We start from the raw sequence: 16,698 nt of genomic DNA, 5'->3' as shown, positions 1-16,698 counted from the left end.
ACATCATGCAAAAGTCTGAGCAACCCAAGAGATTTGACCTCTCAAACAACTCTCACCAGGGTCTCAGGCCTTAATTAGCCTGTTAAGGCTCTGGCTTGTACACAGTCATTATAAGGAAAGGCCAGGTGATGCAAATTTCAAAGCTTGATAAATATTCTGACAACTCAAAACTTTCAACAATCAGCAGCCATGGGCTCCTCTAAACAGCTGCCTAACACTCTGAAAACTAAAATAATTGATGCCCACAAAGCAGGAGGAAGCTATAGGAAGAAAACAAAGAGTTTTCAGGTAGCTGTTTCCTCATTTCGTAATGTAATTAAGAAATGGCAGTTAAGAGAAACTGTAGAGGATCATGTTGAGGTCTGGAGGATCAAGGAAACTCTCTGAGGGAGCTGCTCATAGGATTTCCAGAAAGGCAGATTAAAACCCCTGTTTGACTCCAAAAGACCTGCAGAAAGATTTAGCAGACTCTGGAGTGGTGGTGCACTGTTCTACTGCGCAGTGACACCTGCTCAAATATGACCTTTATGGAAGAGTCATCAGAGGAAAACCTTTCCTGTGTCCTCACCACAAAATTCATTGTCAGAAGTTTGCAAAGGAACATATAAATAAGCCTGATGCTTTTTGGAAACAAGTCCTGTGGACTGATAAAGTTAAAACAAAACTTTTTGGATGCAATGAGCAAAGGTATATTTGGAGAAAAAAATGGTGCAGAATTTCATGAAAAGAACACCTGTCCAATTGTTAAACACAGGGGTGGATCAATCATGCTTTGGGCTTGTGTTGCAGCCAGTGGCAAGAGGAACATTTCACAGGTAGAGGGAAGAATAGATTCAATTAAATTCCAGCAAATTCTGTAAGCAAACATCACACCATCTGTAAAAAAGCTGAAGATGAAGAGAGGATGGCTTCTACAACAGGACAATGATCCTAAAGACACCTCGAAATCCACAATGGACTACCTCAGGAGGCACAAGCTTCATCAGTTCATCTTCTACTTACTTATCCATACACAGTAAACCAAATCTTGACCAAGGGTGCCCAAACTTTTGCATGCAACTGTATATAGCCTACACTTATTTTTGACATGGACATATTAGCCCCTTTTTTAGCTTTACCTTGCTTTGTTTGGCTTTGTTGTCCTTGTTTTTTAACTGTTTGTCTATTTTTGCCTCTCTGTAAACTATTCTGCAAGTACATTGTGTGAAACTAAAAAGAAAGCTGAATCTGAAATACATGCACTGTAATATCTTAAACTAATTATTCAGCATTTTGTACATTTATTGTTTCTAACTGTAAACAAGACTAAAGGCCACTGCACACCAATGTGACTTTGGTTGCAGAGTCTACAGCAGCTCAGTGGCAATGCTTTGAGATAAATGCTAACACTAATTTTCAGTAGCAAATGTTACAGTGGCATTTTCAATTAGAAATAACAGATGCAAAACCAGAAGTTTAAACCATTTTACAGTTTAACATAATGTCTTATTTGACAATTGACTGGGCACGTACGTGTTCTCCTGCTCCACTTGTCAATTCTGATTTTACCGTGCTGTCCTGCTATTTTCATATTTGGTAATCCTCTCAGAAAGATGCTTGAAATCCTGAAAGTCTGTTTTTGTCCATCCTCTGAATAAATATTCTCTGACAGGCTACCGCTGAGCATTTTTCCTCGGAAAACCACTCCACCTCTAATCTGATTTTTATTTATTTATGTAACGGGTTTGGTTTATAACAATACTCAATGGCTGGTGAGTACAGAGGCCTTTAATCTCAGGCTCTTCTTCAGAAGACAGACTTTTACAGTCATGCTGTACAAGATAATCCACGTGGTGACTGCAGTTTACTGTTGCTGCATTCACGTGGTTTTTGAAGGGTGCCATTTCAAAAATTGTGAAGTCGCTATTCCAACTTTGGTGCATTTGTGAGCTTTAAGTGCTAACGTGGAAACAACACAGACACTATAAAGAAGATGTGTTGTATTTTACTGCTCAGAGCATTTAAACAACACTTTGTTAACAGTTTGAAGCTTTATATTACCAAACAATTTTGTCCCAGACTTGTTGCTGCACCAGTACATCTCCCAAAAATTCTAAAATATTGCTTCACCAGATTAATGTTAATAAACAGATTTCTAAACAGTCAACTCAGCAACTCCTGTACCAAAATTTTTGCGACGTTCCTGTTGTTGCTCCAACCTGAGGGAGCGTTCACATGAAATTTCCCAGTGGGGGACCCGTTTTTCTGATTATTCCAACACCACATGAATGCAGGGTTATTTTCCACTTAAAAAGAAATACTAATGGCTGACAACTACCAGTCGATCAGTTTGTAGTGGGACAACAGCCAATCAGCTTTTGGTATTTGTGTCCTCCTTGTCCCACACTCTGGGCACTTGAGTGTATCACAACCACAGCACTAAGCCAAGCACAGTTAAAACATAATTTCAAGCTTTATATCCAGCTACTGGCCTTAAATTGTGAAATAATTAAACATAAAGTAACACATTTTAAGTCATGCATTCAAGCAATCAAGAATTATATTAATTTCTACTGTTGACCATGTTCACCATTTTTGTTTAGCATGCTAGCATGTGCTAATTAGGAGTTTAAAGTACCGGTGATTTCAATGAGAATGTAATTAATTTGGAAGGTAAATGACCATAAACCAAAGTATTGGACAAATTGAAATTTTGAACTGATGATGGTCCTAGATTAATAGTTAATTTTGCACTATCAAGTTATTACAATTCATCCCAAGGGGGGATGGGAATGTCTGTACCAAATGTCATGGCGATCCATTCAATAGTTTTACTAACCTTTTCTTGCGAGAAATTTTGCTACAAAACAAAAATGTCATCCTCAGAAGGAAAGCGATTAATCCATTCACGAGAGGGTTATTTATTTTTGCCAATAAAGAGAAACTTTGTCAATTAAATGTGTTTTATTTTCTTTATGTTAACATAGAAAAACAATCAGGACAAAAATCCTTCTTTTTAACACACATAGATGTTTTCACGCCTTCAGGAAATAGGATCTACAGAATGTGTCATTTCCCATAGGAACCAGCACATTTACCTGTTTTTAAAGTGGAAATAGGCATTATCTTATCATTGTAAAGGAAATGTTGTTATTGCACAGTGTATGGCTATTCAATAATGACACCATCTGAGTTAGATCGGTTCCCTGTGAGCCTTGTTGTCACTTCGCAATTCTGTCTGTCACCGGGTACAATCTCTTAGAAAAGTGAAGACCCGATTTACGGCACAAAGGAAGTGCGTCAACCATTGTGCAACCGAGACGGGAGGAAAAAGGCATTTTTATTTTCTCCAGAAGCTATTGGTAGCTATCAGTTACCAAAGAGTATCATGTAAGTTTTATGCAATAACTATCCCCAGTGGTGGAAGTAGCAGACAGTGGAACAACCACAATAACTGCTAAAAACAAAATGCGGTGCGTCATGTGTTGCTGGTAGTTGCGAGGCTCTGTGGAAAATAGAAAGCCATCCAGTTTTCTTCGCAACAGCGGTGCCGACAATAACGCCACTTGCAAATGATAGGGGAGGGTAAAATTGGAAAGTCATCTGTTTCCACTTTAAAAATGCTTCTTTTTTTTTCTTATTTTGTGCTGACTGTTTTTTCTGTTTTACTGGTTGTATGATCTGTCTCGAGTAAAAATGTTTGCTATGGTGCTATGTCTAAAAACATTAAATATTTTCCAAAAATATAATTCTCTTTTGTTTTTTGTAAGTTTGATGTTATGAATATTTTGAGGAAAAGGCATTATGATAAGTGCTTCACTACAAACAAGATTGTCTAAAACTACTGTTGATCAGTATCACACTGTGTAATTCACATGGCAATTGATTATTTATAAATTGCCTAATATAACATTGATATATTGTTAAGTCAAATACTGTATGTACGATAAACTGCCCCAGAGAGGCAGTTCCAATTTATTATTGTCAGTGTATAATAAGAAGGAGACCAGAGGGCTATCAGACAACCACCTGAAGGATTTCAACAGCCTTCGTTTGTTTGGATTGAGTTGAGTCTGACTTGTTACGGCCTCCTTTATCCGCTGCACTCATTTTGTCACAATTCTCGGGCTGGCCGCTCTGCTGGTGGCCAAATTCAAAGCTGATCCTGAGCTCTCCCATCTGACAGCGAGGAAGAACGTCTGGGATCCACTCGATCACAAACGGACTGGCCTCCTTCTGATCTGCTGGCCCTGCAAAGATACCACGGAGTAAATATACAGCTGACTTCTTGGTGCTATTGCAGCTGAAAATAAGTCACTCACCAACTTTCAGGAAAGTGCGGAGCTCCATCGGTTTTATAGCCTGTGGCCGATCTGTCCTGTATCCCTCGTGTAGCTCTGGTTCAGGCGGAGGATCAGGGCAGCGAAAACGTGAGTAAGAGCCATCTATGTTCTTTACAAAACTCTGAGAGACCTCCAGAGGCAACTGGTGGACAAACAGTGAGGTGGGGACAGATAAAGAGGAGTTTAGTGAATCAATCCATATCTTTTTGCTTTTTGGCAACTGGACTGTAGGGCCCCGTGTCCACAAAGGCATTTTTTCCAAGCTGAAAACGCAAGGCCTTCTTCAAGAAATACCCAACTGGGAACATTTGAGAGCGCTTTATATGTGCAGCATTTTTTCAGCTGAGACACTTTGGTTGCGTCTGGTTGCTATGATACGGAATATCCGCATAAGTAAACATGTTGGCACAAGGTAGAGTACTTGCTCTGCATGAGGGAATGGCTGAAGCAGAGAGACAGGATGGCCCCGCCAGTCTGTGTGGGTTCATTAGAGGAAACATATTAATATATATACAGTAAAATAAATTTCTCCTTCATTGTTGTTGTCCAACACTCATACATGGAAAATGTTTGTCCTCACGGTGTTTGACCCTTCTTCACTGTGAATGAACGGCTGAAGTGACAATGATGAGCACAGTGTTTTTACCCAAAGTTAAATATTTTTCAACTCTCAGCACTCTGAAAAAAATAAAACACCCAATAAGCAGCGCTGAATGCAGAATAGGCACTCAGCGCCTCGTCCCATTGCTGCCGTTTGTAGCACAGTGTAAATCCATGGCACTCCCATTGCAAAGCATTAAAAAAATACACTGGCCTCAGAATGAAAGCCTTTGGTGGACACGGCCCCCAAGAGGACAATGTTCAGAGAGATTTACTGAAAAAAAAAACATCCTGAAACAATGAAAGCAAGGCAGACAAAAACAGGGAAGAACAGAGTGTTTTTACCTCTGAGGTGTCGAAGATGCGTTTGACCTGCATGAGGTTAGTGATGTGCCAGGTGTACTTGGAGAAAGAGCCGAGCGGAAGTCCATCATTTCTCACAAATGCTGGCGTCCACACAAACAAAGAGAGAGAGTCTGTTCAAGTTCAGTTCAGTCTTGTTCATGTTTGTGGTTTGTTTAGAGGCAGAACAATTCAATCAGATCCTTAAAAATCTAACATAACAATGTAAAAATACTCCATTACATATAAAGGACCTTGATTCAAAACTCTAGGGGCCATATTCACAAAGCTCCCTAGTACTAAGAGTTGCTCCTAATAACAAAATTCTAAGAAAATTCTTAGAACTGTGCCGTTTTCTTTGAATTTCCCCTTAAAGTTAAGACTAGGACCCTGTTAAGATAAAAGTTATTCACAGAGCATCTCAGACCTTAAAAGAACCCCTAAGGTGAAAAACTGGAGTAGGAGCTAGTAGTAGCTAGGAGTGGGTGGGAAGATTTTTAAGAAGCTTAAGAGTTTGGTGGAAACACAAAGAGGTCAGAGAAATATTTTCCAAACACTGGATGACAGTGAATAAATGAAATGCAAATGCAAAAAAATAAGACTGTGCAGGAATAATATGTGTGGTTGATCTCATTAGGGATACACACACATTTCCCACCTAACACTAACGTAACACTAGAGTGAACAATACCAAGATATTTTGAAAAATACAACAGTGCAGCAGTGATGACTTATGTCTATCTCAACCTTCCATCGGCAGAGTGATCACACTAACAGTGACAAAGCTTTCACAGTCAGCAGTTCATTTCATTTCCACTGGGTTTTCGCACTGGGCGTGTCTGTGACAACCAATCACATTTGTTAAAAGAATACATCATACCTCACAACACGATCACCCACACCTCCTCACTTAGGTAAAAGTTATTGTCCCTTCTTTGATCAGAGTTGCTCTGAGAGCTCTCCTAAATCACTCCTAAGCTAGGACTCCTTACAAAACAATTTTAGACTGAGTTAGGAGCTCTCTGAGTGTTCTCAGAATGTTTGTGAATATGGCCCTAGTATTGTCAACACATGTACTTTAAATCTCAAAGTAAAATGATTTGTTCTGCTAAAGATCAGCCCCTGTGGCTGATAATATTATATCTGACATTTTTAGGTGTTAACACTGATGCATTACTACTGTAGCTGGTTGAGGTGGAGCTACTGTTTAACTACTTTACATATAGTTAGGTGGTTTAGTGCGGTGTTTTAATACCTCCAAAGGGTCATGAGATAAATCTGAGATGATTAATGAGGGTTGGAGAGTTCTGCAAATGTGTATTCATTTTTTGTAATGTTCTCTAATCCTGCTGTTTTGTGAAATATTGGACATTTTTTCCTCTTGGGGCCTCAAACATTTATTTAAATGAAACAATGTGAAACTTCTAACAATTTCTGAAATGTAACAAGGGGCCAAAACTACACATACTGCTTAGTTGTAAGAGGTCCCAAGTCAATAGAGGTTGGGAGCCAATGGTTTAATCGTTAACACTGCACTCTACTTCGTAAGATTATCATTTATTTTTTATGTACAATTTTAATCTGCAAAATAACTACAGTTGTCATATTAATATAGAAGAGTAAAAAGTAAAACATTTCCCTGTGAACTGTATTGGAGTAGGAAGTGTAAAGTAGCATGACTTGGAAATACTTGAGTCAAGTACAAGTACCACAAAACTGTATCTGAATAAATGGACTTTCCACCAAATGTGGCAGTGTTTACCTGAGATATCTGGGTGTATTGCAGTACAAATACTGGTAGCTCCAGATTTCCAGGAACACAAGCGTGAAGAGAATCACCTAATTAATGATGTCTAATAAATAATTAATATAATTAAGTAAATGATCCACCTGTTGTGAAGTTTGGCAGTCTCCTCTTCTTGGAGCCCAGCGACAGACGATGCTGCAGAGCGTTGAAGAACTCCTGTGGGATGTGGTAGACCAGAGGTTGTGGTTTCCCTGATAGAAAAACGTCAACACCAACAACTTCTTTTACTGCAATCAATAAACAACCAAAGCTGGTCATCAGATTAACATGTTTGAGGGAGTTCATAGTTCAGTGTGGAGTGATTAAGACTTATGGGTTGCCAGATTGTGAAAAATTCCTTTTTATTCCTTTTTATGTATTAAATAAATAGTCATTTTGGGAAATATGTGAATTCTCTTTTTTTCCCCACAAAGTTAGATGAGATGATTGATACCCATCAAGTCTGTGTGGTTAATATAAGGCTACAGCCAGAAACTGGCTAGATTAGCTTTGGCTTGGCTGTAACGTCATATGGCCAGAACACAAACTTATGAAATCGCAATATGAATCTATAAAACATTATTCCTCAATATTTGAAAAACTATTGTAGTGGAAGAACCTTTCATTAATGACATTTATAAATGTTATGAAATCATTAAAGAAAGGCGTTCCTACTAGTCATCCACCAAATTTGGTTAATAAATTGACACTAGATATAAACCTGCCAAATATTTTCTCTTTACAACCGAGAAGCCCACAACTGTTGTTACTAATGGATTACTATCAATTCATCCAAATAAGGTGATTAACTAGGAATAAAGCCAATATGCAATTACATAGTATGCCATATTCTCAGATTTTATTTCAGTCAAAGGATGATGTCCGTTTTGATGACTATATTTTTATAGGTTTGGCCAGTGTTTCCATCTGGAAACTAAAGGTATCCAAAGACTTCATCATCTGTATTTGTATTCTGAAAGAACACTGGGAGTGAGTGGGGTTCATACCAGAGGTCACACTGAATCTGGCAAATGTATTTTCTAACCTAATATTCACTAGCTATGAAATTGTTGTGCCTTCAAAGCATCAAAATGATTTAATAATGGCGTAAAATATATTTGTCTGAGCCCCACCACTATGCTATTTAAGTCAATATTAAACAGATAATAATACAATATCAATATAATTAACATACCCATAAAATAAATAAATATGCCTATGAAATAAACATGTAAATAAATGTAAATATAAATATATAAATGAGTCAACAGACTTAAATAAATAAAGTTTTTTTGTTTGGTTTTTTTTTTGAGGATGTTTTTCAATGGACTACTTTTATTTATTTCAGGGGACTTTTATTTCTTAATGCCACAATTATTTTCCAGCTCTTTTCATATCCATCTGTTTAGAAAAACCATGAAATACTTGGTACTCGGTGCTTGGTGATGGTGGACACTAAGTCAAAATTCCATGAAACTTATGGCTGATACCTACGCAATGTTACATCTTGAATGGATGAATTTTTTCTGAAGTATGAGGTAAAACATTGAGGGGGTTTTTTTTTTTTAAATGGGGGACATTTAACATATGCAGCTAAAGGTTGTAAGCTTCATTTTGATGTATAATTTACAGGGGTTTGAAAGACATCCAGCTGCCACACCAGGCTTTTGTTTCACTACTCATTAACATGACACCTCCTCGGCCTTGATGCGAGAGTGATAGCCAGGAATAGTCAGCTGTCAGCCTGCTGCCCACTGTGCACTCACTCAGTGGGGGCAGAATATAGTGATAACAGAACTATCTGTAACTATCACATTATTTGTGCTTCCCCATATTTGGATATTTGGGTACATCCCTACTGGTAACACAGAGACATTTAGCTTAGCTAAGCTCACCTCCGTGGGGTGGTGACTTCAACTGGCTAAGAAATGATTTGGCTCACATTTACTCTGAAAACTACGACCTGTTATTTTACACTTTGATTTTTGTACATGTTAAACAAACAAGATATGTTGCATTAAGTGAGCTTTAGAAGTTTTGTTACCATTAGACAGAGCCAGGCTAGCTGTTTCCCCTGTGCCCAGTCTTTATGCTAAGCTAACCAGCTGCTGGCTGCATCTTCATATTTAATGTACTGATATGAGAGCGGGATCAATTCTCTCACCTAATTTTTGACAACAACACATAAAAGCAACATGTGGAACCCCAAGTGCATACTGTATATGCAGTGAAATAATTAATCAACACACAGTGTGCTTAACAAACTTCAGCTTTACCATCAAACTGGTAGTGCATTGTCTGGTGGATCCTCTCTGTGACGCTGGCCAGCCACTGTTGGAAGCCCATCGTCACTATGCGCTCATCCACAACATGCGTACTCCCTGAGACATGAACACTCAGATTAGAAGATCAAGTACAACAAACACTCATTCATTATCTTTTTAGTATCAGGGTGGACCATCCTCCAAACAGATATTTAGTTGTTAAACATCTGTAAATCTTTGGCCTGTCAAGTTTAATTAAAAAGGCCTAGAACTGTTTGCAAATTGAATGTTAAAATATGCTCTATGTCCACTACAGTGCAACCCTGTTCTTTTCAACAGTGGATCAGGATTAGTGCTGCAGGATTAGACAGAGGGATGATAAAGATAGAGACAGATGTCTAAGACGTTGTAAGGCTCTTTAACAGACAGATTTAAGCAGCAGAAAGATGAAAAGGCAGGGAGGGGAGGGCAGACAGGCAGCACCTGGAGCCTTCAGCCCACCAGCACCAGGGGCTTTCCTCTGACCAGCTTTCCTCAGGCCGGAGGCTGACACTCCCTCCTTCCCCACCCCAGAGACAGAGGCCACTGAGGGGGCTACATGGCGGCAAGAAATTTAAGGACAGGTTGAGAAGGATAAAGACAGAAAGAGAAGGGAGGACAGTGGAAGATTCAGACAAACACACTTTGGGGAATCATCCTGCATTAATGATAAGTGATATTTCAGAAGGTATTAAGATGAAACCACCAGAGAGAGATTCATCCAGGCGAAGTTTCTTTGATTTATGAAGAGAGTTGACAGGTTCGGCCTGTTGCAGAGGCTTCTCACTGGGACTAATTGCTCTACAGCAGGCGTTTTGCTGCACACCTAAAGAAAAAAAGGGGGAAAGATGGTATTAGCAACAGGTCAAAGGTCAAATAAAACCAAAGAATACATTAAAGGAATAGTTTGATATTCTGAAGAAAATTTGCTTCTTTGGTGAGAGTAGAACCATAAGCTTAGCTTAGCATGAAGACTGGAAACAGAGAAAACAGTTAGACTGGCTCTGCTTGAAGCATAGACTGTATAAATAATAGACACAGCTACCGTGACGTTACCCATTGGTTTGTGCCTCGAGTACCATTTTGGCTATCACTATCTTGGACTTTTGAAGCAAGAAGTAACCATATTGAGATGAGAGGGTGGAGCTGACTTATAGGCTGTGGTGACACCGCGCTTATAGCCTGTCACTCAATGTGACCTGCCCTTAATTATGCACAACTTTAAGTTTTAATAACCATTAAAAGGCTGAGTTATATAAAATTCACCCCTGTACAGCTGTCATGAGGGGAAATAAGCTACAGAAAAACAAAACTGTTTTTGTACCAGGCTGTAAACGTGTTTATTTTTTCTGTAAAGTTGAGCATTTTTACATAGAGGTCTATGGACATTGGCTCACTTTTGGAGCCACCCTCAAGTGGCCACTAGAGGAACTACAGTTTTTGGCACTTTGTCATTGGCTTCATTTTCAGTACCAGAGGCTGCTGCTTGGTTTGAAAGTAAAATAAGCACAGGAATAAATAAGAGATGAAAAGAATAGTGCACAATGGATTTTTTCCATCAAATAGCTAATCAACTGTTCAAAAGTTTTTTTTAAAGTTTTTCGACTAGAGTCTTCCTGTGGGATATCTAAGGGTAGAGGTCACTGATGTTATAAATCTTTGCTCAGGTTGTTGTTTTTTTCTTTTTTATGATTGCTGTAATTCATATTTGGGACCTTGAGATCAGAGCGAGGATCCTTTGAAGGTGGATTAAATGTAAATACATTCAGTTGCCAGTTCATTAGGTGCACCTTCCTAGCAAGTAATGTAGTGGTAGTTGATGAGGCAGGTATACTACTGGGTAGATTACAGAGGGGGAAGTGGGTATACTCTCCTTTATATTTCAATGTCTTTTTGGCTTATAGGTAGGTCAGAAAAAGAGGTGGGTATACTCCATATACCTGTGTATACCCTCCACTACACCACTGTTCCTAGCTAGTATTGAACTAATGCAGTTCAATACAGGAGTGCTGCAATAAGTCCTATCTTCACGAGGGTTACAGTGTTCAGGTTTTGTTTAAACAGTTTAAGAGAGGCACTGAATCAACTGTATGGTCATTTTTGTGGGATGTAGTTTGTGGTGCTCTCTCTTAAACAGTTTACAAAAAAACTGAACATTACAACCTTAATAAAGGTAGGATTTATCCAGGACTGTTGCATTAGACTAAGAGGACCTGACCGACCGGTGTCCGGACAGCAACCTACTCCTGAATGTCACCAAGACTAAGATGGTAGTGGACTTCTGGAAGAAGTAGGAATGGCACTACACCCCCCTTTTATATTAACAGGTCCTCAGTGGAGAAGGTTGAAAGCTTCAAGCACTTTGGTGTCCACATTACCAAGTACCTGACCTGGGTACTGCATGCTTACCCAGTGGTGAAAAAGGCAAGGCAGAGACTGTTTATAGTAGACGCCTGAGGAAACACCGGGAATCCCCTAAAATACTGAGGAATTTCTACTCTACTTGCACCATAGAGAGCTTCCTCACTGCCTGGTATGGAAACAGCACAGAACAGGACAGTAATGCCCTGTAAAAAGTGGTTCGTTCAGATGAACACATTACAGGTGCAGCTCTACTGTGCATAAAGGATGTTTAGACCAGGCACTGCAAAAATAAGGCCAGGAGAATCATCAAAGGTCTCAGTCAACTGGATACCTGCCTTTTTCCCCTGCTGAGGTCAGAAAGAAGGTACTGGTTACACCAGGCCAGCAATGAGAGGCTCAGAGCTTCTACACTCAGGCCACAAGGATCCTGAATGAAAACCCTCTCACACAAAAATCAAAGGAACTGAAAGATTACATTTCACTGAAAAAATATATATATATGATTTCATGCGACAAATTATAAATTGATTGATTGATTGATTGATCTATTTCTAGCTAGGTGTACCTAATAAACTGGCAACTAAGTAAATGTGCCAGTTTTATGTTTTGTCTGAAAGTGGTCTGGGTGAGAAAGCAGTTTCTTTAGGAGGGCAAAAATGAGAGAGAAAAGTCTGAAAATGTTTTTGCGTTTTGTTTTCAATACAACTATATACTGAAAACTGAAGTGTAAAAATTACAAGTTGTGGTTGTGGATAATTTTATGGCTGAAGTCCAGTCATCACCATAATGTTGTCAGGCAACCAGTGGAGATTCTTATCCTCTTGGCAAGAAAGCAAAATATCAAACTATTCCTTTAAACTGAAAGAAGAAAACAGACTCGGTTACTGTACCACTGGGGGTGTAGCTGATAAAAGCAGCAAACTCTGATGCCAGCTTCTCATCGCTTGCAAAGGCACACACACAGGCGTAGAAGTGAAGGCATGGCTGTGACGTGACCGAACTGGGAGGTGGAGGATGAGAGTTGGTGGATTCACCTGCTCCATCAACACCAGGCTTACTTCTCCTGCTACTGCTAACCTGACAGGCACAGTGGAAGACTGCATCTTTCTGCTGCTGCTGCTGCTGCTGCTGCTGCTTTTCTCCCCTTCTCTGGCTCTTTGAAACCTCAGGTAGTCCGCCTGCACCTACAGTGAGATGCAGCAGCCCCAGAGGATGCTGGGAATCTGTGTGGCACTTCACTACCAGGGTATCTTTTGCGACACGCTGCACCAGTGGGCCTGGAGACTCTGTGGCCAGCCTCCACAGCTCTTCCCTGGCTTGAATGGAGGCCTGCAAACCCTCAAGGATGGAGCTCTTTAAGGTCAGTGGCGTTGCACAGCTCCTACACTCTATTGCTTGCTTGATGTGGATGCAGAGGCTGTCTGAGGACTGTTTTGAACTGGCCACCGCTGATTCTGTCTCCCCTTGATTTGACCTTTGACCCTGCCTGCAGGATGGCAAAAAGCAGCGGCCCAGATTGATGCGTGTCAGCAGGGTGGCACCGTCACCTGTTGCTATAGCAGTATCAGTGGGAACAAGTTCAACAAAGCCCAACTGTGTCACTGTGGCTCCTCTTCCTCTATGACACACTGAAAACACCTGCACTCCTCCACCTGAGCTGCTGCCCAGGACTTCTCCTCCACCCTCGCGCTCTTTCCCTGCTCTCTCCTCACTGTCTATTATCACTTTTACCACCTCCACTGCACATTTCTTGCTGCTCCTGCCCGCTGCCGAAGACGCATTTCGGAGGGAAATCCCACATGCTTTGTTCTTGCAGCTGAGCCCACGGGTGCCGTTGTAGACCCCACACTGCGGACACTTACGAATGCCCCGCAATGTGGCCCTCCCCAGATTGGAGAGGAAGGCGGGAGTTGTGGACGTCTTCCTGTTGTCTCTCTGCTTTGCAGCCAGGTTGGCCTGAGCAGTGGACGTCTGAGGAGCGGAGGTTGAGACCACACTTGATGAGGAGGACACTGTTACTTCAGTTTCCATTTTGGGACTCTTTATCACTAACAGTTTAGTCAGACGTGAAGGGATTCAAACTGGACAGAGAGGAGAAAAAGAAACACATACATTTAGCTTTATATATTCATCACAACATACATTTCTGCGGAGATTACAAGAAAACGTGAACTACATAACCAATCAAAAGTTTGTTATCTCCTGCCACAAGAGCTTGATTGATGTCTGAAACGACTATTATATAGTTCTGAATGGTCTTTCATGCTTTTAGGTTGTAGATGGTCCTCTTTACAAAGAGATGATATTTTATGTGAAGGGTTTGTTTTGTACATGGAGAAAAAACACTGTACAGTGGTTCAGCCAGGCTGTCAAATGAAAGGGCAGAAAGAGACAAAGAGCCCTCTGAGCAACAGTTGAATAAGAAGAGAAGGAATCAGCAGTCACTAGTGAAAGAAACTGAAAGCTGAACATCAAAACGTGAACAAACTTAAATAGAAACTGGTTCGTGTTTACTATGGACCATAACACGGTCTGACAAATCTCAGCTCAATATTGATAGCCCAGTTGCACCATTGAGGATCAATAATGATCGAGGAACACTTGGACTTTTCTAAACTGGAAAACAAAATCAAAATCCAAGTTCCAACAGTATTCTCCACTGTCATAAAACAGTTTGGGGACATCAACTAAATGGAAGTTTGAACCATTTAATTCTTCTTTTGGGGCAAAACTACTCCAAATGTAAATAAATCATTTGGTATCTGAATTATGTTGTTTTTATACCTGCTAAAAAAAAACATTATCAAAGGAAAGAAAAAAACATCAGTATAACAGGTGATTCCAAACTTTTAAATGGCAGTGTATAGCCTACGGAAATACAAAAAAATGTAAATATAAATTCTGACATGTAAACAGGTTGTAAACAATCAGAAACCAGGTTAAGCCAGTGCAGTGTAATATCACTATGGCAGTAGTATAAAGTGACATAATTGTATCACACATTGTGTGTAAAGTGACTAAGACAAAATCTGGCTTTTTTAATAAAATTTTAAAATTGCAATATTTAACTTAAAAATCATCTTGCTTTCTTAAGTTTTGCTGACAATTTGACTACACTATAAGTTAAATTACTTTATGCTTTAAATGTATCACGAATATGTTAAAATGCTGCTCTACGTCGCTGTAACACACCCCCAGGTATCACACGGATTTACTGCGTGTGTGTTTTTTGAAGCAAATGTTTAAACTACCTGTGTTTGGCTTCTGTTTGGTCAGATCAGCTCCACTCTGGCCTCCAAAACCGTCTCGACCGTCGCCATTCCTCCTTACATCCCGACAACCGCATTGCGCCTGTAACGACACTCCCCATTGGTCTGAGACCGTCACGTGGGGCAAAAAAGGGGGGCGGCCTCTCTGGGAGCGCTGAATCATGGGAGGTGTAGTTCATTTATATTGGCGGGGAACGCTTGACTTTATGTTACTTTTCAGGTGTTTTCTTGTTGACCTCAGCTTTTAGAAACACTCAGTGAATCTCACATTATAATGTATCCACTCCCACTGTATTTAAAGTATCATTAGTGTTGCATTATGCTCATATTTTTATATTTTTACAACCTTTACATACTTAGCATATTACACATACTAAACATTTTTTAATATTTTACATACTGGTGTTAAACATTGTGGCATACTGCACATAATTTTATTTTTATGTTTTACATACTTCCTTTTTATACTTTATTATAATTCTCTGAGCTTTATATTAGAGTTACTGTAATGTATCCCAATTCCCATCCAGGGATCAATGAAGTATTTGTGACTCTGATTAATGGGTACAGAGAATGTTAATCTGCAAACACATTAATCTGAGATTATGTTCTTTTACATATTACATATTTTTGATTAATCAATTTTGTAGTCTACAAAACTGTCTGAAAACTGAGAAAAATAGCCTATGAATGTGGTCAAATGTCTTGTTTTTTTCTGAGCCTACAATCAAAAACCCTCAAATAATCATTTTACAGTGATATAAACCACATAAAATGCAGTAAATACTCAAATTGGAGAACATGGAACCAGATAATGGTAGTAGGTTACAAATGACTGGGAAAAAACCCCCACACACAATGAATAACCTAAGTAGTTGAGTAGTGATTATTTCTTGGTCATCAACTCATGGACTTTATATCAACTCAGTTGTTTAGTTTAAATGTAAATCAACAACTGTTTATAAACTCATAAAGCAAGGGGCCCCTAAGGCTAAACTAGGCCCCTTCTGACCCTCCAATTTCTCCCACTGTCTGTGCATGTATGTAACTGATTAAGCACAGATTTATTTAGTTAAAGCTAAAAAAGGCCCTTCTCATCATGTGGCTTCAAGATTGGCTAAAAAGTCCCCTATAATGTCAAATACACTGTATTTCAGTGGTACATTCAGCATCGACTAACAGTTGCAGTTATTGTAATTACTGTTACCTAATTGTAACTTAAGGGTCTGAGGCCATTACCCATTTTGGCCTATACACCTGCCTTGCTATTTAAGGCTGCAACAATTATTTCCATATTGAGATCTTTTTTTTTTTTGAACCGATAAGCCTATATAATATAATAAATATGGTTAATGGTTTCCCTGAGCACAAAGCAGCTTCCTTTGTCTGGCCAACAGTCAAGATATTCCATTTACAGTGACATAAAAGAAAAAAGGAGCACATCCTCACAATTTGAGTGATGAAAACCACTGATCTATTATCAAATAATCTTCCTGTTGATCAGAAAATTCAGGTGGAGTACTGAATCCTCAATTTCTTTTAAATCGTCTTTCAATTTAAAAATGAGGATAAATATCCTAGAATCAGCAAACAGTGTTCAACAAGTGTTAAACTAAAAAGCAAAATAATGTTAAAGCTCTTTGGTTCAGTTTCTCAAATGTGAAGATTTGCTGCCTTTTTTTGTCATACATTATATACAACTGAATATTTTT

At 39.3% G+C, this 16,698-nt stretch overlaps 1 protein-coding gene across 4 annotated transcripts; it reads right to left on the bottom strand.

Annotated features, from left to right (window-relative positions):
- Positions 1–2,478: 2,478 nt before the first annotated feature.
- Positions 2,479–15,058, bottom strand: lg18h2orf42 (linkage group 18 C2orf42 homolog). 4 transcript variants are annotated; one of them, XM_049604936.1, is made up of 9 exons: positions 14,969–15,058; positions 12,608–13,798; positions 10,060–10,179; positions 9,798–9,908; positions 9,327–9,431; positions 7,155–7,298; positions 5,268–5,368; positions 4,302–4,464; positions 2,479–4,229 (listed from the first exon to the last, which is right to left on the bottom strand). In XM_049604936.1, the coding sequence occupies exons 2-9, from the start codon at positions 13,746–13,748 to the stop codon at positions 3,997–3,999; spliced, it is 2,118 nt and encodes a 705-aa protein (XP_049460893.1). In that variant the 5' UTR covers positions 13,749–13,798; positions 14,969–15,058; the 3' UTR covers positions 2,479–3,996. The 4 variants fall into 4 exon arrangements, with proteins under 4 accessions (XP_049460893.1, XP_049460894.1, XP_049460895.1 ...); XM_049604937.1 differs by having other exon boundaries at positions 2,480–4,229; positions 7,155–7,262; XM_049604938.1 differs by lacking the exon at positions 9,798–9,908 and having other exon boundaries at positions 2,480–4,229.
- Between the last annotated feature and the right edge of the window lie 1,640 nt (positions 15,059–16,698).

This window comes from Epinephelus fuscoguttatus, linkage group LG18 (genome assembly GCF_011397635.1).
Source record: "Epinephelus fuscoguttatus linkage group LG18, E.fuscoguttatus.final_Chr_v1".
NCBI lineage: Eukaryota > Metazoa > Chordata > Actinopteri > Perciformes > Serranidae > Epinephelus > Epinephelus fuscoguttatus.
This window is presented reverse-complemented; position numbering and strand designations above follow the sequence as displayed.